The 22,291-nt window shown below is 46.8% G+C and overlaps 1 protein-coding gene across 1 annotated transcript; it reads right to left on the reverse strand.

The window, feature by feature from the left end:
* Positions 1–14,485: 14,485 nt before the first annotated feature.
* Positions 14,486–16,501, reverse strand: LOC135816791 (E3 SUMO-protein ligase ZBED1-like). Its single transcript, XM_065329892.1, has one exon. The coding sequence runs from the start codon at positions 16,499–16,501 to the stop codon at positions 14,486–14,488; it is 2,016 nt and encodes a 671-aa protein (XP_065185964.1).
* Positions 16,502–22,291: the final 5,790 nt, after the last annotated feature.

Raw genomic sequence — 22,291 nt, forward strand, 5'->3', positions numbered from 1 at the left:
ATGAGTGACCGCTTTGATTTGATTTTTGGTTTGCTTGTAGGCCGCTGGCACCCGCATTCAGTGACGCTGAACATTTGGCACTGCTGCGAATAGTTTAGTCGCAAAGTGAAGAATCACGGGCAAAAGGCCCAAAACTTCGAGATAGGTTCTGTTCAGCTTTGAGCAGCCCTGGGCGAGTTGTTTATTGAAATGTGGCATTTTTCTTGGTGCACTTCCTTATGTCCAGCTATACAACAAGATCAGGGTGGCGATGGTCAGTTCTTGAGCTTCGAACGGGCAGAAAGGTGAGAAATTGTCGCTTTTTGACCATTTGTGTCCACGTGTCACTTTCAACGTACCTCTCTATAACAAGACCCAGCTGCAATATGAGTGACCGCTTTGATTTGATTTTTGGTTTGCTTGTAGGCCGCTGGCAGCCGCATTCAGTGACGCGGAACATTTGGCACTGCTGCGAATAGTTTAGTCGCAAAGTTAAGAATCACGGGCAAAAAGGCCCAAAACTTCGAGATAGGTTCTGTTCAGCTTTGAGCAGCCCTGGGCGAGTTGTTTATTGAAATATGGCATTTTTTCTTGGTAAACTTCCCTACGTCCAGAAATACAACAAGATCAGGGTGGCGATGGTCAGTTCTTGAGCTTCGAACGGGCAGAAAGGTGAGAAATTGTCGCTTTTTGACCATTTGTGTCCACGTGTCACTTTCAACGTACCTCTCTATAACAAGACCCAGCTGCAATATGAGTGACCGCTTTGATTTGATTTTTGGTTTGCTTGTAGGCCGCTGGCACCCGCATTCCGTGACGCTGAACATTTGGCACTGCTGCGAATAGTTTAGTCGCAAAGTGAAGAATCACGGGCAAAAGGCCCAAAACTTCGAGATAGGTTCTGTTCAGCTTTGAGCAGCCCTGGGCGAGTTGTTTATTGAAATATGGCATTTTTTCTTGGTACACTTCCCTATGTCCAGGAATACAACAAGATCAGGGTGGCGATGGTCAGTTCTTGAGTTTCTAACGGGCAGAAAGGTGAGAAATTGTCGCTTTTTGACCATTTGTGTCCACGTGTCACTTTCAACGTACCTCTCTATAACAAGACCCAGCTGCAATATGAGTGACCGATTTGATTTGATTTTTGGTTTGCTTGTAGGCCGCTGGCACCCGCATTCAATGATGCTGAACATTTGGCACTGCTGCGAATAGTTTAGTCGCAAAGTGAAGAATCACGGGCAAAAAGGCCCAAAACTTCGAGATAGGTTCTGTTCAGCTTTAAGCAGCCCTGGGCGAGTTGTTTATTGAAATGTGGCATTTTTTCTTGGTGCACTTCCCTATGTCCAGCTATCCAACAAGATCAGGGTGGCGATGGTCAGTTCTTGAGCTTCGAACGGGCAGAAAGGTGAGAAATTGTCGCTTTTTGACCATTTGTGTCCACGTGTCACTTTCAACGTACCTCTCTATAACAAGACCCAGCTGCAATATGAGTGACCACTTTGATTTGATTTTTGGTTTGCTTGTAGGCCGCTGGCACCCGCATTCAGTGACGCTGAACATTTGGCACTGCTGCGAATAGTTTAGTCGCAAAGTGAAGAATCACGGGCAAAAAGGCCCAAAACTTCGAGATAGGTTCTGTTCAGCTTTAAGCAGCCCTGGGCGAGTTGTTTATTGAAATGTGGCATTTTTTCTTGGTGCACTTCCCTATGTCCAGCTATCCAACAAGATCAGGGTGGCGATGGTCAGTTCTTGAGCTTCGAACGGGCAGAAAGGTGAGAAATTGTGGCTTTTTGACCATTTGTGTCCACGTGTCACTTTCAACGTACCTCTCTATAACAAGACCCAGCTGCAATATGAGTGACCACTTTGATTTGATTTTTGGTTTGCTTGTAGGCCGCTGGCACCCGCATTCAGTGACGCTGAACATTTGGCACTGCTGCGAATAGTTTAGTCGCAAAGTGAAGAATCACGGGCAAAAAGGCCCAAAACTTCGAGATAGGTTCTGTTCAGCTTTGAGCAGCCCTGGGCGAGTTGTTTATTGAAATGTGGCATTTTTTCTTGGTGCACTTCCCTATGTCCAGCTATCCAACAAGATCAGTGTGGCGATGGTCAGTTCTTGAGCTTCGAACGGGCAGAAAGGTGAGAAATTGTCGCTTTTTGACCATTTGTGTCCACGTGTCACTTTCAACGTACCTCTCTATAACAAGACCCAGCTGCAATATGAGTGACCGCTTTGATTTGATTTTTGGTTTGCTTGTAGGCCGCTGGCACCCGCATTCCGTGACGCTGAACATTTGGCACTGCTGCGAATAGTTTAGTCGCAAAGTGAAGAATCACGGGCAAAAGGCCCAAAACTTCGAGATAGGTTCTGTTCAGCTTTGAGCAGCCCTGGGCGAGTTGTTTATTGAAATATGGCATTTTTTCTTGGTACACTTCCCTATGTCCAGGAATACAACAAGATCAGGGTGGCGATGGTCAGTTCTTGAGTTTCTAACGGGCAGAAAGGTGAGAAATTGTCGCTTTTTGACCATTTGTGTCCACGTGTCACTTTCAACGTACCTCTCTATAACAAGACCCAGCTGCAATATGAGTGACCGATTTGATTTGATTTTTGGTTTGCTTGTAGGCCGCTGGCACCCGCATTCAATGATGCTGAACATTTGGCACTGCTGCGAATAGTTTAGTCGCAAAGTGAAGAATCACGGGCAAAAAGGCCCAAAACTTCGAGATAGGTTCTGTTCAGCTTTGAGCAGCCCTGGGCGAGTTGTTTATTGAAATGTGGCATTTTTTCTTGGTGCACTTCCCTATGTCCAGCTATACAACAAGATCAGGGTGGCGATGGTCAGTTCTTGAGCTTCGAACGGGCAGAAAGGTGAGAAATTGTCGCTTTTTGACCATTTGTGTCCACGTGTCACTTTCAACGTACCTCTCTATAACAAGACCCAGCTGCAAAATTGAGTGACCGCTTTGATTTGATTTTTGGTTTGCTTGTAGGCCGCTGGCAGCCGCATTCAGTGACGCTGAACATTTGGCACTGCTGCGAATAGTTTAGTCGCAAAGTGAAGAATCACGGGCAAAAAGGCCCAAAACTTCGAGATAGGTTCTGTTCAGCTTTGAGCAGCCCTGGGCGAGTTGTTTATTGAAATGTGGCATTTTTCTTGGTGCACTTTCCTATGTCCAGCTATACAACAAGATCAGGGTGGCGATGGTCAGTTCTTGAGCTTCGAACGGGCAGAAAGGTGAGAAATTGTCGCTTTTTGACCATTTGTGTCCACGTGTCACTTTCAACGTACCTCTCTATAACAAGACCCAGCTGCAATATGAGTGACCGCTTTGATTTGATTTTTGGTTTTCTTGTAGGCCGCTGGCACCCGCATTTACTGACACGGAACATTTGGCACTGCTGCGAATAGTTTAGTCGCAAAGTGAAGAATCACGGGCAAAAAGGCCCAAAACTTCGAGATAGGTTCTGTTCAGCTTTGAGCAGCCCTGGGCGAGTTGTTTATTGAAATGTGGCATTTTTCTTGGTGCACTTTCCTATGTCCAGCTATACAACAAGATCAGGGTGGCGATGGTCAGTTCTTGAGCTTCGAACGGGCAGAAAGGTGAGAAATTGTCGCTTTTTGACCATTTGTGTCCACGTGTCACTTTCAACGTACCTCTCTATAACAAGACCCAGCTGCAATATGAGTGACCGCTTTGATTTGATTTTTGGTTTGCTTGTAGGCCGCTGGCACCCGCTTTCAATGATGCTGGACATTTGGCACTGCTGCGAATGGTTTAGTCGCAAAGTGAAGAATCACGGGCAAAAAGGCCCAAAACTTCGAGATAGGTTCTGTTCAGCTTTGAGCAGCCCTGGGCGAGTTGTTTATTGAAATGTGGCATTTTTTCTTGGTGCACTTCCCTATGTCCAGTTTTACAACAAGATCAGAGTGGCGATGGTCAGTTCTTGAGCTTCGAACGGGCAGAAAGGTGAGAAATTGTCGCTTTTTGACCATTTGTGTCCACGTGTCACTTTCAACGTACCTCTCTATAACAAGACCCAGCTGCAATATGAGTGACCGCTTTTATTTGATTTTTGGTTTGCTTGTAGGCCGCTGGCACCCGCATTCAGTGACGCTGAACATTTGGCACTGCTGCGAATAGTTTAGTCGCAAAGTGAAGAATCACGGGCAAAAAGGCCCAAAACTTCGAGATAGGTTCTGTTCAGCTTTGAGCAGCCCTGGGCGAGTTGGTAATTGAAATGTGGCATTTTTTCTTGGTGCACTTCTCTATGTCCAGCTATACAACAAGATCAGGGTGGCGATGGTCAGTTCTTGAGCTTCGAACGGGCAGAAAGGTGAGAAATTGTCGCTTTTTGACCATTTGTGTCCACGTGTCACTTTCAACGTACCTCTCTATAACAAGACCCAGCTGCAATATGAGTGACCGCTTTGATTTGATTTTTGGTTTGGTTGTAGGCCGCTGGCACCCGCATTCAATGATGCTGGACATTTGGCACTGCTGCGAATAGTTTAGTCGCAAAGTGAAGAATCACGGGCAAAAAGGCCCAAAACTTCGAGATAGGTTCTGTTCCGCTTTAAGCAGCCCTGGGCGAGTTGTTTATTGAAATGTGGCATTTTTTCTTGGTGCACTTCCCTATGTCCGGCTATCCAACAAGATCAGGGTGGCGATGGTCAGTTCTTGAGCTTCGAACGGGCAGAAAGGTGAGAAATTGTCGCTTTTTGACCATTTGTGTCCACGTGTCACTTTCAACGTACCTCTCTATAACAAGACCCAGCTGCAATATGAGTGACCGCTTTGATTTGATTTTTGGTTTGCTTGTAGGCCGCTGGCACCCGCATTCCGTGATGCTGAACATTTGGCACTGCTGCGAATAGTTTAGTCGCAAAGTGAAGAATCACGGGCAAAAGGCCCAAAACTTCGAGATAGGTTCTGTTCAGCTTTGAGCAGCCCTGGGCGAGTTGTTTATTGAAATATGGCATTTTTTCTTGGTACACTTCCCTATGTCCAGGAATACAACAAGATCAGGGTGGCGATGGTCAGTTCTTGAGTTTCGAACGGGCAGAAAGGTGAGAAATTGTCGCTTTTTGACCATTTGTGTCCACGTGTCACTTTCAACGTACCTCTCTATAACAAGACCCAGCTGCAATATGAGTGACCGATTTGATTTGATTTTTGGTTGGCTTGTAGGCCGCTGGCACCCGCATTCAATGATGCTGAACATTTGGCACTGCTGCGAATAGTTTAGTCGCAAAGTGAAGAATCACGGGCAAAAAGGCCCAAAACTTCGAGATAGGTTCTGTTCAGCTTTAAGCAGCCCTGGGCGAGTTGTTTATTGAAATGTGGCATTTTTTCTTGGTGCACTTCCCTATGTCCAGCTATCCAACAAGATCAGGGTGGCGATGGTCAGTTCTTGAGCTTCGAACGGGCAGAAAGGTGAGAAATTGTGGCTTTTTGACCATTTGTGTCCACGTGTCACTTTCAACGTACCTCTCTATAACAAGACCCAGCTGCAATATGAGTGACCGCTTTGATTTGATTTTTGGTTTGCTTGTAGGCCGCTGGCACCCGCATTCAGTGACGCTGAACATTTGGCACCGCTGCGAATAGTTTAGTCGCAAAGTGAAGACTCACGGGCAAAAAGGCCCAAAACTTCGAGATAGGTTCTGTTCAGCTTTGAGCAGCCCTGGGCGAGTTGTTTATTGAAATGTGGCATTTTTTCTTGGTGCACTTCCCTATGTCCAGCTACACAACAAGATCAGGGTGGCGATGGTCAGTTCTTGAGCTTCGAACGGGCAGAAAGGTGAGAAATTGTGGCTTTTTGACCATTTGTGTCCACGTGTCACTTTCAACGTACCTCTCTATAACAAGACCCAGCTGCAATATGAGTGACCGCTTTGATTTGATTTTTGGTTTGCTTGTAGGCCGCTGGCACCCGCAATCAGTGACGCTGAACATTTGGCACTGCTGCGAATAGTTTAGTCGCAAAGTGAAGAATCACGGGCAAAAAGGCCCAAAACTTCGAGATAGGTTCTGTTCAGCTTTGAGCAGCCCTGGGCGAGTTGCTTATTGAAATGTGGCATTTTTTCTTGGTGCACTTCTCTATGTCCAGCTATACAACAAGATTAGGGTGGCGATGGTCAGTTCTTGAGCTTCGAACGGGCAGAAAGGTGAGAAATTGTCGCTTTTTGACCATTTGTGTCCACGTGTCACTTTCAACGTACCTCTCTATAACAAGACCCAGCTGCAATACCGTATTTTACCGGTTGTAAGTCGACCCCGGTTATAGGTCGACCCCCGTATCCGGAGGTCTCAATTCTGCGTTTTAAAGTTTTCACCCAAAGAAGCACTATTAACCACTTCCTGCTATTAACACATCAACAAATCATGTAAACATTCCTTAATTGAGGTTATAACATCCCAATCCTTCAAAAGACCAATAAACTGGAAAAATGTGTACACATAGTGCACTCGTGCATGCAGTGCAGGTCATTTTTTTGTAAGATTCTGATAGTTCCCGGTTATAAGTCGAATCCCGGTTGTAAGTCGACCCCCACCCTTTCTCCTTCTATTTTAAGTCGTAAAAGGTCGACTTACAACCGGAAAAATACGGTATGAGTGACCGCTTTGATTTGATTTTTGGTTTGCTTGTAGGCCGCTGGCACCCGCATTCCGTGACGCTGAACATTTGGCACTGCTACGAATATTTTAGTCGCAAAGTGAAGAATCACGGGCAAAAGGCCCAAAACTTCGAGATAGGTTCTGTTCAGCTTTGAGCAGCCCTGGGCGAGTTGTTTATTGAAATGTGGCATTTTTCTTGGTGCACTTTCCTATGTCCAGCTATACAACAAGATCAGGGTGGCGATGGTCAGTTCTTGAGCTTCGAACGGGCAGAAAGGTGAGAAATTGTCGCTTTTTGACCATTTGTGTCCACGTGTCACTTTCAACGTACCTCTCTATAACAAGACCCAGCTGCAATATGAGTGACCGCTTTGATTTGATTTTTGGTTTGCTTGTAGGCCGCTGGCACCCGCTTTCAATGATGCTGGACATTTGGCACTGCTGCGAATGGTTTAGTCGCAAAGTGAAGAATCACGGGCAAAAAGGCCCAAAACTTCGAGATAGGTTCTGTTCAGCTTTGAGCAGCCCTGGGCGAGTTGTTTATTGAAATGTGGCATTTTTTCTTGGTGCACTTCCCTATGTCCAGCTATACAACAAGATCAGAGTGGCGATGGTCAGTTCTTGAGCTTCGAACGGGCAGAAAGGTGAGAAATTGTCGCTTTTTGACCATTTGTGTCCACGTGTCACTTTCAACGTACCTCTCTATAACAAGACCCAGCTGCAATATGAGTGACCGCTTTTATTTGATTTTTGGTTTGCTTGTAGGCCGCTGGCACCCGCATTCAGTGACGCTGAACATTTGGCACTGCTGCGAATAGTTTAGTCGCAAAGTGAAGAATCACGGGCAAAAAGGCCCAAAACTTCGAGATAGGTTCTGTTCAGCTTTGAGCAGCCCTGGGCGAGTTGTTTATTGAAATGTGGCATTTTTTCTTGGTGCACTTCTCTATGTCCAGCTATACAACAAGATCAGGGTGGCGATGGTCAGTTCTTGAGCTTCGAACGGGCAGAAAGGTGAGAAATTGTGGCTTTTTGACCATTTGTGTCCACGTGTCACTTTCAACGTACCTCTCTATAACAAGACCCAGCTGCAATATGAGTGACCGCTTTGATTTGATTTTTGGTTTGGTTGTAGGCCGCTGGCACCCGCATTCAATGATGCTGGACATTTGGCACTGCTGCGAATAGTTTAGTCGCAAAGTGAAGAATCACGGGCAAAAAGGCCCAAAACTTCGAGATAGGTTCTGTTCCGCTTTAAGCAGCCCTGGGCGAGTTGTTTATTGAAATGTGGCATTTTTTCTTGGTGCACTTCCCTATGTCCGGCTATCCAACAAGATCAGGGTGGCGATGGTCAGTTCTTGAGCTTCGAACGGGCAGAAAGGTGAGAAATTGTCGCTTTTTGACCATTTGTGTCCACGTGTCACTTTCAACGTACCTCTCTATAACAAGACCCAGCTGCAATATGAGTGACCGCTTTGATTTGATTTTTGGTTTGCTTGTAGGCCGCTGGCACCCGCATTCAGTGACGCTGAACATTTGGCACTGCTGCGAATAGTTTAGTCGCAAAGTGAAGAATCACGGGCAAAAAGGCCCAAAACTTCGAGATAGGTTCTGTTCAGCTTTGAGCAGCCCTGGGCGAGTTGTTTATTGAAATGTGGCATTTTTTCTTGGTGCACTTCTCTATGTCCAGCTATACAACAAGATCAGGGTGGCGATGGTCAGTTCTTGAGCTTCGAACGGGCAGAAAGGTGAGAAATTGTCGCTTTTTGACCATTTGTGTCCACGTGTCACTTTCAACGTACCTCTCTATAACAAGACCCAGCTGCAATATGAGTGAACGATTTGATTTGATTTTTGGTTGGCTTGTAGGCCGCTGGCACCCGCATTCAATGATGCTGAACATTTGGCACTGCTGCGAATAGTTTAGTCGCAAAGTGAAGAATCACGGGCAAAAAGGCCCAAAACTTCGAGATAGGTTCTGTTCAGCTTTAAGCAGCCCTGGGCGAGTTGTTTATTGAAATGTGGCATTTTTTCTTGGTGCACTTCCCTATGTCCAGCTATCCAACAAGATCAGGGTGGCGATGGTCAGTTCTTGAGCTTCGAACGGGCAGAAAGGTGAGAAATTGTGGCTTTTTGACCAGTTGTGTCCACGTGTCACTTTCAACGTACCTCTCTATAACAAGACCCAGCTGCAATATGAGTGACCGCTTTGATTTGATTTTTGGTTTGCTTGTAGGCCGCTGGCACCCGCATTCAGTGACGCTGAACATTTGGCACCGCTGCGAATAGTTTAGTCGCAAAGTGAAGACTCACGGGCAAAAAGGCCCAAAACTTCGAGATAGGTTCTGTTCAGCTTTGAGCAGCCCTGGGCGAGTTGTTTATTGAAATGTGGCATTTTTTCTTGGTGCACTTCCCTATGTCCAGCTACACAACAAGATCAGGGTGGCGATGGTCAGTTCTTGAGCTTCGAACGGACAGAAAGGTGAGAAATTGTGGCTTTTTGACCATTTGTGTCCACGTGTCACTTTCAACGTACCTCTCTATAACAAGACCCAGCTGCAATATGAGTGACCGCTTTGATTTGATTTTTGGTTTGCTTGTAGGCCGCTGGCACCCGCAATCAGTGACGCTGAACATTTGGCACTGCTGCGAATAGTTTAGTCGCAAAGTGAAGAATCACGGGCAAAAAGGCCCAAAACTTCGAGATAGGTTCTGTTCAGCTTTGAGCAGCCCTGGGCGAGTTGCTTATTGAAATGTGGCATTTTTTCTTGGTGCACTTCTCTATGTCCAGCTATACAACAAGATCAGGGTGGCGATGGTCAGTTCTTGAGCTTCGAACGGGCAGAAAGGTGAGAAATTGTCGCTTTTTGACCATTTGTGTCCACGTGTCACTTTCAACGTACCTCTCTATAACAAGACCCAGCTGCAATATGAGTGACCGCTTTGATTTGATTTTTGGTTTGCTTGTAGGCCGCTGGCACCCGCATTCCGTGACGCTGAACATTTGGCACTGCTACGAATATTTTAGTCGCAAAGTGAAGAATCACGGGCAAAAGGCCCAAAACTTCGAGATAGGTTCTGTTCAGCTTTGAGCAGCCCTGGGCGAGTTGTTTATTGAAATGTGGCATTTTTTCTTGGTGCACATTCCTATGTCCAGCTATACAACAAGATCAGGTTGGCGATGGTCAGTTCTTGAGCTTCGAACGGGCAGAAAGGTGAGAAATTGTTGCTTTTTGACCATTTGTGAACACAAGTCACTTTCAACGTACCTCTCTATAACAAGACCCAGCTGCAATATGAGTGTCCGCTTTGATTTGATTTTTGGTTTGCTTGTAGGCCGCTGGCACCCGCATTTACTGACACGGAACATTTGGCACTGCTGCGAATAGTTTAGTCGCAAAGTGAAGAATCACGGGCAAAAAGGCCCAAAACTTCGAGATAGGTTCTGTTCAGCTTTGAGCAGCCCTGGGCGAGTTGTTTATTGAAATGTGGCATTTTTTCTTGGTGCACTTCCCTAAGTCCAGCTATCCAACAAAATCAGGGTGGAGATGGTCAGTTCTTGAGCTTCGAACGGGCAGAAAGGTGAGAAATTGTCGCTTTTTGACCATTTGTGTCCACGTGTCACTTTCAACGTACCTCTCTATAACAAGACCCAGCTGCAATATGAGTGACCGCTTTGATTTGATTTTTGGTTTGCTTGTAGGCCGCTGGCATCCGCATTCAGTGACGCTGAACATTTGGCACTGCTGCGAATAGTTTAGTCGCAAAGTGAAGAATCACGGGCAAAAAGGCCCAAAACTTCGAGATAGGTTCTGTTCAGCTTTGAGCAGCCCTGGGCGAGTTGTTTATTGAAATGTGGCATTTTTTCTTGGTGCACTTCCCTATGTCCAGCTACACAACAAGATCAGGGTGGCGATGGTCAGTTCTTGAGCTTCGAACGGGCAGAAAGGTGAGAAATTGTCGCTTTTTGACCATTTGTGTCCACGTGTCACTTTCAACGTACCTCTCTATAACAAGACCCAGCTGCAATATGAGTGACCGCTTTGATTTGATTTTTGGTTTGCTTGTAGGCCGCTGGCACCCGCAATCAGTGACGCTGAACATTTGGCACTGCTGCGAATAGTTTAGTCGCAAAGTGAAGAATCACGGGCAAAAAGGCCCAAAACTTCGAGATAGGTTCTGTTCAGCTTTGAGCAGCCCTGGGCGAGTTGCTTATTGAAATGTGGCATTTTTTCTTGGTGCACTTCTCTATGTCCAGCTATACAACAAGATCAGGGTGGCGATGGTCAGTTCTTGAGCTTCGAACGGGCAGAAAGGTGAGAAATTGTGGCTTTTTGACCATTTGTGTCCACGTGTCACTTTCAACGTACCTCTCTATAACAAGACCCAGCTGCAATATGAGTGACCGCTTTGATTTTATTTTTGGTTTGCTTGTAGGCCGCTGGCACCCGCATTCCGTGACGCTGAACATTTGGCACTGCTACGAATAGTTTAGTCGCGAAGTGAAGAATCACGGGCAAAAGGCCCAAAACTTCGAGATAGGTTCTGTTCAGCTTTGAGCAGCCCTGGGCGAGTTGTTTATTGAAATGTGGCATTTTTTCTTGGTGCACATTCCTATGTCCAGCTATACACCAAGATCAGGTTGGCGATGGTCAGTTCTTGAGCTTCGAACGGGCAGAAAGGTGAGAAATTGTTGCTTTTTGACCATTTGTGAACACAAGTCACTTTCAACGTACCTCTCTATAACAAGACCCAGCTGCAATATGAGTGACCGCTTTGATTTGATTTTTGGTTTGCTTGTAGGCCGCTGGCACCCGCATTTACTGACACGGAACATTTGGCACTGCTGCGAATAGTTTAGTCGCAAAGTGAAGAATCACGGGCAAAAAGGCCCAAAACTTCGAGATAGGTTCTGTTCAGCTTTGAGCAGCCCTGGGCGAGTTGTTTATTGAAATGTGGCATTTTTTCTTGGTAAACTTCCCTATGTCCAGAAATACAACAAGATCAGGGTGGCGATGGTCAGTTCTTGAGCTTCGAACGGGCAGAAAGGTGAGAAATTGTCGCTTTTTGACCATTTGTGTCCACGTGTCACTTTCAACGTACCTCTCTATAACAAGACCCAGCTGCAATATGAGTGACCGCTTTGATTTGATTTTTGGTTTGCTTGTAGGCCGCTGGCACCCGCATTCCGTGACGCTGAACATTTGGCACTGCTGCGAATAGTTTAGTCGCAAAGTGAAGACTCACGGGCAAAAAGGCCCAAAACTTCGAGATAGGTTCTGTTCAGCTTTGAGCAGCCCTGGGCGAGTTGTTTATTGTAATGTGGCATTTTTTCTTGGTGCACTTCCCTATGTCCAGTTATACAACAAGATCAGGGTGGCGATGGTCAGTTCTTGAGCTTCGAACGGGCAGAAAGTAGGGGTGAAACGAACGAACGAAAGTTCGAATATTCGTTCGAAAAATTTGAAAACGAACGAACGAACTCGCAAGATTGATAAACGAACACAGCAAGCAAGCATAAAGATCGCTTGTGACTAGATCACGAAGGAGCCGCGGAGGTTCGGAGATCGCGAGCTTGCACGCTGATTGACTGCGTTTGCCTTGATGATCACTTGAAGCAAGTTGAAGGAGTTGAGTGTCGCGTCGGGACAAAGTTTCTTGAAATATGTCTGTGTGTCCGTTTGAGTTAGATTTGTACTCGTAGTGAAAGGATTCGAGTCGCTTGTGACATCTGTTCCTGAAAGCAAACGTTCACTCGTTGCAATCATGTCAAAACATTCGAGCCTTTCATCGCGATTCGGAGTTGGAGCGGAATTTGATAAAGTGGTCGGGAAAGACGAAGTCCTTTTCTCAATTTCAAAAAGGTTCTATCACACAGCAGAGCGACGACGAGCAATCTTCGTACCCACCTCAAGAAGTACCGTTCTCCTGCTCTGACGACCTGAGCTAGCGATGAGAAGAAAACTCTCGTCCGGACGATGGTGATGGACTTTGCAGCTAGCTGCAAAACCCTGTGATTCAGCTCAGGCGGACGCGATAAAAAAAATTCTGTTCTGGCAGTGTATCGTACACCGTCAATACTGAACTGTGGCCAGCCAAGTACAGAGAACGCCTGTACTGACAGACTGTATGGTCTTCAAAAAAAATTCATCCATGAAATACATAATGGAGAATGTTCGTTCGAGTTCGTTCGTTAGTGTGAGAGTTCGTTCGTATTCAAAATTCGATGTTCGTTTCACCCCTAGCAGAAAGGTGAGAAATTGTCGCTTTTTGACACTTTGTGTCCACGCGTCACTTTCAACGTACCTCTCTATAACACGACCCAGCAGCAATATGAGTGACCGCTTTGATTTGATTTTTGGCTTGCTTGTAGGCCGCTGGCACCCGCATTCAGTGACGCTGAACATTTGGCACTGCTGCGAATAGTTTAGTCGCGAAGTGAAGAATCACGGGCAAAAAGGCCCAAAACTTCAAGATAGGTTCTGTTCAGCTTTGAGCAGCCCTGGGCGAGTTGTTTATTGAAATGTGGCATTTTTCTTGGTGCACTTCCCTATGTCCAGCTATACAACAAGATCAGGGTGGCGATGGTCAGTTCTTGAGCTTCGAACGGGCAGAAAGGTGAGAAATTGTCGCTTTTTGACCATTTGTGTCCACGTGTCACTTTCAACGTACCTCTCTATAACAAGACCCAGCTGCAATATGAGTGACCGCTTTTATTTGATTTTTGGTTTGCTTGTAGGCCGCTGGCACCCGCATTCAGTGACGCGGAACATTTGGCACTGCTACGAATAGTTTAGTCGCAAAGTGAAGAATCACGGGCAAAAGGCCCAAAACTTCGAGATAGGTTCTGTTCAGCTTTGAGCAACCCTGGGCGAGTTGTTTATTGAAATGTGGCATATTTTCTTGGTCCACATACCTATGTCCAGCTATACAACAAGATCAGGGTGGCGATTGTCAGTTCTTGAGCTTCGAACAGGCAGAAAGGTGAGAAATTGTCGCTTTTTGACCATTTGTGTCCACGTGTCACTTTCAACGTACCTCTCTATAACAAGACCCAGCTGCAATATGAGTGACCGCTTTGATTTGATTTTTGGTTTACTTGTAGGCTGCTGGCACCCGCATTCAGTGACGCTGAACATTTGGCATTGCTGCGAATAGTTTAGTCGCAAAGTGAAGAATCACGGGCAAAAAGGCCCAAAACTTCGAGATAGGTTCTGTTCAGCTTTGAGCAGCCCTGGGCGAGTTGTTTATTGAAATGTGGCATTTTTTCTTGGTAAACTTCCCTATGTCCAGAAATACAACAAGATCAGGGTGGCGATGGTCAGTTCTTGAGCTTCGAACGGGCAGAAAGGTGAGAAATTGTCGCTTTTTGATAGGGGTGAAAGTGTGCATGCAAAACTCGAGTACGAGTACTCTATTTTTTTCCGATCGAGTATTCGAGTATACGACTATTGCCTGCACTGTCACTTTCCCCATTTCCAGCATCACGCCACATGCCACGGTTCACTTGTCCGCATGCACACACATTACGTACATACATGGATCACGTGTTCACGCACTCACGCCCGACCTCAATAACAATAGCCTTGAATAGGGCACAAATGTGCAGTATTATCAGATGTGATATCAATCATATCAATCATAATATTATCATCGATATGTGACGGTAAAATTCTCACAACAGCCAACCCTAGAAGGCAACCAAGAGCCACTAGTCAAAAATAAATTGAAACTAAAAGAAGTACACACAATCAGTGATTCTGAGCTCCACTGAGGAGACTAAACGCGTTCAAACAGCCAGCTGCTCAGAAGTTAATTAAATAAATGAATAAAGAAAGAAAGAACTGATGGAACATCATGATACGCACTGGCTGCAACTATCTGTCTACAGGTCAGGCAAAGGAGGCAAGTCATCGGCTTCTTCCTCTGCAAACCTCTCAAGCCGTGGCATCAACTGCTGGACCGCCACAGGGGCAGCAGTTCTTGCTGCTTGAAGACCACTGTTTGCATGAAGGAAGACGAGTGCATCAACGTTCTCGTGCGTTAGACTTGCTCGTAGTTTGCTGACAATGATGCCAGCCGCTGAAAATACTCGCTCCGACGGCACAGAGGTGGCAGGTATGCACAGCACGCGCTTTGCCAACCTTGCCATGGTGGGAAACCTGTCCGCATTCGTCCTCCACCAATCGAGTGGGTCCACAGATGAGCCTACTTGTTTCTCCGTGAAGAATTGGGTTACCTCCACCTCACCATCCGATGCTGCCGATGAAGTTGTGGATGGCTCGACGCTAGGGCACGTGAAGAACAACGACATGTCCTCTTCCATAGGTCGCTTGGCAGGTGGCTCCAGAATACATTCGTCATCAGAGCTGCTCCCATCGCTGTCGGCAGTGATTTGAGCACACACCCGGCGAACAATCTCTGACTTCAACTCGTCCTTGTCTTCGTCACTGTCCAAGAATCCGAGGCTCCGTGACCTGGGATCCAGTGCTGCAGATACAGATGGCAGCGAGATTGGGTCAAATGGATCGAGGGAAAACTTCACCTCGATTTCCATCGCCAGTGATTTCCGGAAATCCGCAGCCGATGCCGAGAGTTCCTCATTCGCAATACGAAGACCACGTAGCAAAGACTTGGCCACCGGCACCACCAACGTCTGTGTACAGTAGGTTTCCCCACCAAGAACAGTGGTAGCCTTTGCTGGTGCCTCCAGTGCTGCCACTATCTCCTTGGCGAGATTCCACTGGTGGTCCTTCAACTGCAGGTGCCGATGGGAGCTCTTGGTCAGCTCGGGGTCTTCCAAAACCGCCATGATTGGCAGCCTCAGGTGAATCAGGCGCTGGAGCATCAGAAAGGAGCTGTTCCATCGCGTTGGAACATCCTGAATGACTCGTAGAGGAGTGCCAGACTTGCTACCTGACGCCATAGCTACTTGCTTCTTGTTGAGCGCCTCTGTGCTCTTGGCACTGTGGCTGAAGTGGCCAACAAGTTGCCTGGAAGAAGCCAGCAGTTTCGTGACAGGCCTTGATGCTGTTATAGCATGCCTGATGCAGGTTTGCAACCGATGGGCAGCGCAAGCTTGGTAATCCCAGTGATGTTGGCTGCGAAGAAGTCTGCTCGCTGCCATCTGGTTTGGTGCTTCATCATGGACTAAGCACTGCACAGTGTCATGCGCAATGTTGAATCTGCTAAGAACTGCTTCTGTGCTGGCAGCAAGGTTTTCCGCTGTGTGACTCCCGTTGAAGCGCTTGGTCTCAAGAACGTGCGACACCAGTTTCCAGTCGTCCGTGACATAGTGGCTCGTGTACGTTACAAAGGAGACCACAGCCTTCGATGTCCACGCATCCGTTGTGATAGCAATTGATGTAGCACCTGCTAATTTTGTCACAAGCTCCTTTCGTGCAGCATCGTGTCGCCGACGCACCATGGATGCGATGGTCGTCCGTGAGGGAACGGTGAATGAAGGTTCCACGAAGGACAGCAATTGCCTGAACCCAGGATCGTTTACTATCCCAAGAGGACGCATATCAGCAGTGACCCAGTCGGCGATTAGCCCCCGAATCTGAGTTGACCTGGCCGAATTACAAGTTCTCTTCGAGTGCGATACTGCAAACGATTCCATTGGCTTTGTCCCAACCGTGGTACGTGTTGCTGCCGCTGCGCTGCGCTCGCTCGGCTCGCTGCCTTTCTCACTTTCCCTCTTCTCCTTGTAACTTTGGCATGTTAGCAGATGATTGGACAAGTTCGTTGTACCACCCGTATATTTGTATTTGCCCTGGCAATGTTTGCACAAGACTTGCTTTGACACAGGTTGGGAGAAGTGGTCCCAGACCTTCGATCTCTGACCGGTCTTTCGTGGTAAGCCAGCTCCGCTTGATGACGATGCTTGTTGCAACTCCATTTTTCGTCAGACAACACTACACTTCACTCAAGCCAACTACTGCAAACGAAAATCACTCAACTACGAAAGGAACTCTTGGATGTGACTGCGAGACCCACGAAGAAAACTGAAGGAGCAGCGACAGCTAGCACGTCTTCTCCGAGTTTCGCTACACGACTGTATTCACGGAGCCCTTCACATCTTTCGTTATGTAAACGGCTCCGTAGTACACGATTGACCCCCGCTCGATCCCACGCGCAGGGATTCCTGCTCAGCTCAACCGCGCAAACCGGTACGGTAGCTATCCGTAGTCGCGTGTACAGGAACTGCTCTCCTCACAACCAAAACAGTTTTCCAGAACCTTTCCAGAACCAAAAGAAGTGCATGCCGCACTGCCCCTGACACTGGAAGCGAAAAGGTGAGAACTCAAACTGCATGCAGCATAGGACAACTTTGAACTAGGTACGCGGAGCGCCGCACTGACACTTGGCTACATGTACCACCAGACCATTTGGCAGCCGTATGCGGCATTGCGTGTTACTTTTAGCGAGAGTACGCTAGTAGGTCTACTAGTAGTACTAGTACTCTGCACGCCTTCTGCCAGGTCTGGGCTGTGCACGTTGTAGGTCTACGAGTATGTGACTTGTGATCATGGTTGTAGACTGCATCCACAACAGTTGTCAACACTGTACATGCATGCATGCATGATCGAGTACTCGATTTTTTTTCCGAGTACTCGATCGTTCAAAAAAAAGCGATCGAGTACTCGAGTATTCGGTATAATCGTTTCACCCCTACTTTTTGACCATTTGTGTCCACGTGTCACTTTCAACGTACCTCTCTATAACAAGACCCAGCTGCAATATGAGTGACCGCTTTGATTTGATTTTTGGTTTGGTTGTAGGCCGCTGGCACCCGCATTCAATGACGCTGAACATTTGGCACTGCTGCGAATAGTTTAGTCGCAAAGTGAAGAATCACGGGCAAAAAGGCCCAAAACTTCGAGATAGGTTCTGTTCAGCTTTCAGCAGCCCTGGGCGAGTTGTTTATTGAAATGTGGCATTTTTTCTTGGTGCACTTCCCTATGTCCAGTTATACAACAAGATCAGGGTGGCGATGGTCAGTTCTTGAGCTTCGAACGGGCAGAAAGGTGAGAAATTGTGGCTTTTTGACCATTTGTGTCCACGTGTCACTTTCAACGTACCTCTCTATAACAAGAGCCAGCAGCAATATGAGTGACCGCTTTGATTTGATTTTTGGTTTGCTTGTAGGCCGCTGGCACCCGCATTCAGTGACGCTGAACATTTGGCACTGCTGCGAATAGTTTAGTCGCAAAGTGAAGAATCACGGGCAAAAAGGCCCAAAACTTCGAGATAGGTTCTGTTCAGCTTTGAGCAGCCCTGGGCGAGTTGTTTATTGAAATGTGGCATTTTTTCTTGGTGCACTTCTCTATGTCCAGCTATACAACAAAATCAGGGTGGCGATGGTCAGTTCTTGAGCTTCGAACGGGCAGAAAGGTGAGAAATTGTCGCTTTTTGACCATTTGTGTCCACGTGTCACTTTCAACGTACCTCTCTATAACAAGACCCAGCTGCAATATGAGTGACCGCTTTGATTTGATTTTTGGTTTGCTTGTAGGCCGCTGGCACCCGCATTCAGTGACGCTGAACATTTGGCATTGCTGCGAATAGTTTAGTCGCAAAGTGAAGAATCACGGGCAAAAAGGCCCAAAACTTCGAGATAGGTTCTGTTCAGCTTTGAGCAGCCCTGGGCGAGTTGTTTATTGAAATGTGGCATTTTTTCTTGGTAAACTTCCCTATGTCCAGAAATACAACAAGATCAGGGTGGCGATGGTCAGTTCTTGAGCTTCGAACGGGCAGAAAGGTGAGAAATTGTCGCTTTTTGACCATTTGTGTCCACGTACCACTTTCAACGTACCTCTCTATAACAAGACCCAGCTGCAATATGAGTGACCGCTTTGATTTGATTTTTGGTTTGCTTGTAGGCCGCTGGCACCCGCATTCCGTGACGCTGAACATTTGGCACTGCTGCGAATAGTTTAGTCGCAAAGTGAAGACTCACGGGCAAAAAGGCCCAAAACTTCGAGATAGGTTCTGTTCAGCTTTGAGCAGCCCTGGGCGAGTTGTTTATTGAAACGTGGCATTTTTTCTTGGTGCACTTCCCTATGTCCAGTTATACAACAAGATCAGGGTGGCGATGGTCAGTTCTTGAGCTTCGAACGGGCAGAAAGGTGAGAAATTGTCGCTTTTTGACCATTTGTGTCCACGCGTCACTTTCAACGTACCTCTCTATAACAAGACCCAGCAGCAATATGAGTGACCGCTTTGATTTTATTTTTGGTTTGCTTGTAGGCCGCTGGCACCCGCATTCAGTGACGCTGAACATTTGGCACTGCTGCGAATAGTTTAGTCGCAAAGTGAAGAATCATGGGCAAAAAGGCCCAAAACTTCGAGATAGGTTCTGTTCAGCTTTGAGCAGCCCTGGGCGAGTTGTTTATTGAAATGTGGCATTTTTTCTTGGTGCGCTTCCCTATGTCTAGCTATACAACAAGATCAGGGTGGCGATGGTCAGTTCTTGAGCTTCGAACGGGCAGAAAGGTGAGAAATTGTCGCTTTTTGACCATTTGTGTCCACGTGTCACTTTCAACGTACCTCTCTATAACAAGACCCAGCTGCAATATGAGTGACCGCTTTGATTTGATTTTTGGTTTGCTTGTAGGCCGCTGGCAGCCGCATTCAGTGACGCTGAACATTTGGCACTGCTGCGAATAGTTTAGTCGCAAAGTGAAGAATCACGGGCAAAAAGGCCCAAAACTTCGAGATAGGTTCTGTTCAGCTTTGAGCAGCCCTGGGCGAGTTGTTTATTGAAATGTGGCATTTTTTCTTGGTGCACTTCTCTATGTCCAGCTATACAACAAAATCAGGGTGGCGATGGTCAGTTCTTGAGCTTCGAACGGGCAGAAAGGTGAGAAATTGTCGCTTTTTGACCATTTGTGTCCACGTGTCACTTTCAACGTACCTCTCTATAACAAGACCCAGCTGCAATATGAGTGACCGCTTTGATTTGATTTTTGGTTTGCTTGTAGGCCGCTGGCACCCGCATTCAGTGACGCTGAACATTTGGCATTGCTGCGAATAGTTTAGTCGCAAAGTGAAGAATCACGGGCAAAAAGGCCCAAAACTTCGAGATAGGTTCTGTTCAGCTTTGAGCAGCCCTGGGCGAGTTGTTTATTGAAATGTGGCATTTTTTCTTGGTAAACTTCCCTATGTCCAGAAATACAACAAGATCAGGGTGGCGATGGTCAGTTCTTGAGCTTCGAACGGGCAGAAAGGTGAGAAATTGTCGCTTTTTTACCATTTGTGTCCACGTACCACTTTCAACGTACCTCTCTATAACAAGACCCAGCTGCAATATGAGTGACCGCTTTGATTTGATTTTTGGTTTGCTTGTAGGCCGCTGGCACCCGCATTCCGTGACGCTGAACATTTGGCACTGCTGCGAATAGTTTAGTCGCAAAGTGAAGACTCACGGGCAAAAAGGCCCAAAACTTCGAGATAGGTTCTGTTCAGCTTTGAGCAGCCCTGGGCGAGTTGTTTATTGAAATGTGGCATTTTTTCTTGGTGCACTTCCCTATGTCCAGTTATACAACAAGATCAGGGTGGCGATGGTCAGTTCTTGAGCTTCGAACGGGCAGAAAGGTGAGAAATTGTCGCTTTTTGACCATTTGTGTCCACGCGTCACTTTCAACGTACCTCTCTATAACAAGACCCAGCAGCAATATGAGTGACCGCTTTGATTTGATTTTTGGTTTGCTTGTAGGCCGCTGGCACCCGCATTCAGTGACGCTGAACATTTGGCACTGCTGCGAATAGTTTAGTCGCAAAGTGAAGAATCACGGGCAAAAAGGCCCAAAACTTCGAGATAGGTTCTGTTCAGCTTTGAGCAGCCCTGGGCGAGTTGTTTATTGAAATGTGGCATTTTTTCTTGGTGCGCTTCCCTATGTCTAGCTATACAACAAGATCAGGGTGGCGATGGTCAGTTCTTGAGCTTCGAACGGGCAGAAAGGTGAGAAATTGTCGCTTTTTGACCATTTGTGTCCACGTGTCACTTTCAACGTACCTCTCTATAACAAGACCCAGCTGCAATATGAGTGACCGCTTTGATTTGATTTTTGGTTTGCTTGTAGGCCGCTGGCACCCGCATTCAGTGACGCTGAACATTTGGCACTGCTGCGAATAGTTTAGTCGCAAAGTGAAGAATCACGGGCAAAAAGGCCCAAAACTTCGAGATAGGTTCTGTTCAGCTTTGAGCAGCCCTGGGCGAGTTGTTTATTGAAATGTGGCATTTTTTCTTGGTGCACTTCCCTATGTCCAGTTATACAACAAGATCAGGGTGGCGATGGTCAGTTCTTGAGCTTCGAACGGGCAGAAAGGTGAGAAATTGTCGCTTTTTGACCATTTGTGTCCACGCGTCACTTTCAACGTACCTCTCTATAACAAGACCCAGCAGCAATATGAGTGACCGCTTTGATTTGATTTTTGGTTTGCTTGTAGGCCGCTGGCACCCGCATTCAGTGACGCTGAACATTTGGCAATGCTGGGAATAGTTTAGTCGCAAAGTGAAGAATCACGGGCAAAAAGGCCCAAAACTTCGAGATAGGTTCTGTTCAGCTTTGAGCAGCCCTGGGCGAGTTGTTTATTGAAATGTGGCATTTTTTCTTGGTACACTTCCCTATGTCCAGAAATACAACAAGATCAGGGTGGCGATGGTCAGTTCTTGAGCTTCGAACGGGCAGAAAGGTGAGAAATTGTCGGCTTTTGACACTTTGTGTCCACGTTTCACTTTCAACGTACCTCTCTATAACAAGACCCAGCTGCAATATGAATGACCGCTTTGATTTGATTTTTGGTTTGCTTGTAGGCCGCTGGCACCCGCATTCAATGATGCTGAACATTTGGCACTGCTGCGAATAGTTTAGTCGCAAAGTGAAGAATCACGGGCAAAAAGGCCCAAAACTTCGAGATAGGTTCTGTTCAGCTTTAAGCAGCCCTGGGCGAGTTGTTTATTGAAATGTGGCATTTTTTCTTGGTGCACTTCCCTATGTCCAGCTATCCAACAAGATCAGGGTGGCGATGGTCAGTTCTTGAGCTTCGAACGGGCAGAAAGGTGAGAAATTGTCGCTTTTTGACCATTTGTGTCCACGTGTCACTTTCAACGTACCTCTCTATAACAAGACCCAGCTGCAATATGAGTGACCGCTTTGATTTGATTTTTGGTTTGCTTGTAGGCCGCTGGCACCCGCATTCCGTGACGCTGAACATTTGGCACTGCTGCGAATAGTTTAGTCGCAAAGTGAAGAATCACGGGCAAAAAGGCCCAAAACTTCGAGATAGGTTCTGTTCAGCTTTAAGCAGCCCTGGGCGACTTGTTTATTGAAATGTGGCATTTTTTCTTGGTGCACTTCCCTATGTCCAGCTATACAACAAGATCAGGGTGGCGATGGTCAGTTCTTGAGCTTCGAACGGGCAGAAAGGTGAGAAATTGTCGCTTTTTGACCATTTGTGTCCACGTGTCACTTTCAACGTACCTCTCTATAACAAGACCCAGCTGCAATATGAGTGACCGCTTTGATTTGATTTTTGGTTTGCTTGTAGGCCGCTGGCACCCGCATTCAGTGACGCTGAACATTTGGCACTGCTGCGAATAGTTTAGTCGCAAAGTGAAGAATCACGGGCAAAAAGGCCCAAAACTTCGAGATAGGTTCTGTTCAGCTTTAAGCAGCCCTGGGCG

The sequence above is a fragment of the Sycon ciliatum genome, chromosome 5 (assembly GCF_964019385.1).
Source record: "Sycon ciliatum chromosome 5, ocSycCili1.1, whole genome shotgun sequence".
Lineage (NCBI taxonomy): Eukaryota > Metazoa > Porifera > Calcarea > Leucosolenida > Sycettidae > Sycon > Sycon ciliatum.

Bases quoted from the DNA above. Each gene is read 5' to 3' on its own strand.
- LOC135816791 (XM_065329892.1), bottom strand. From the start codon at position 16,501: ATGGAGTTGCAACAAGCATCGTCATCAAGCGGAGCTGGCTTACCACGA.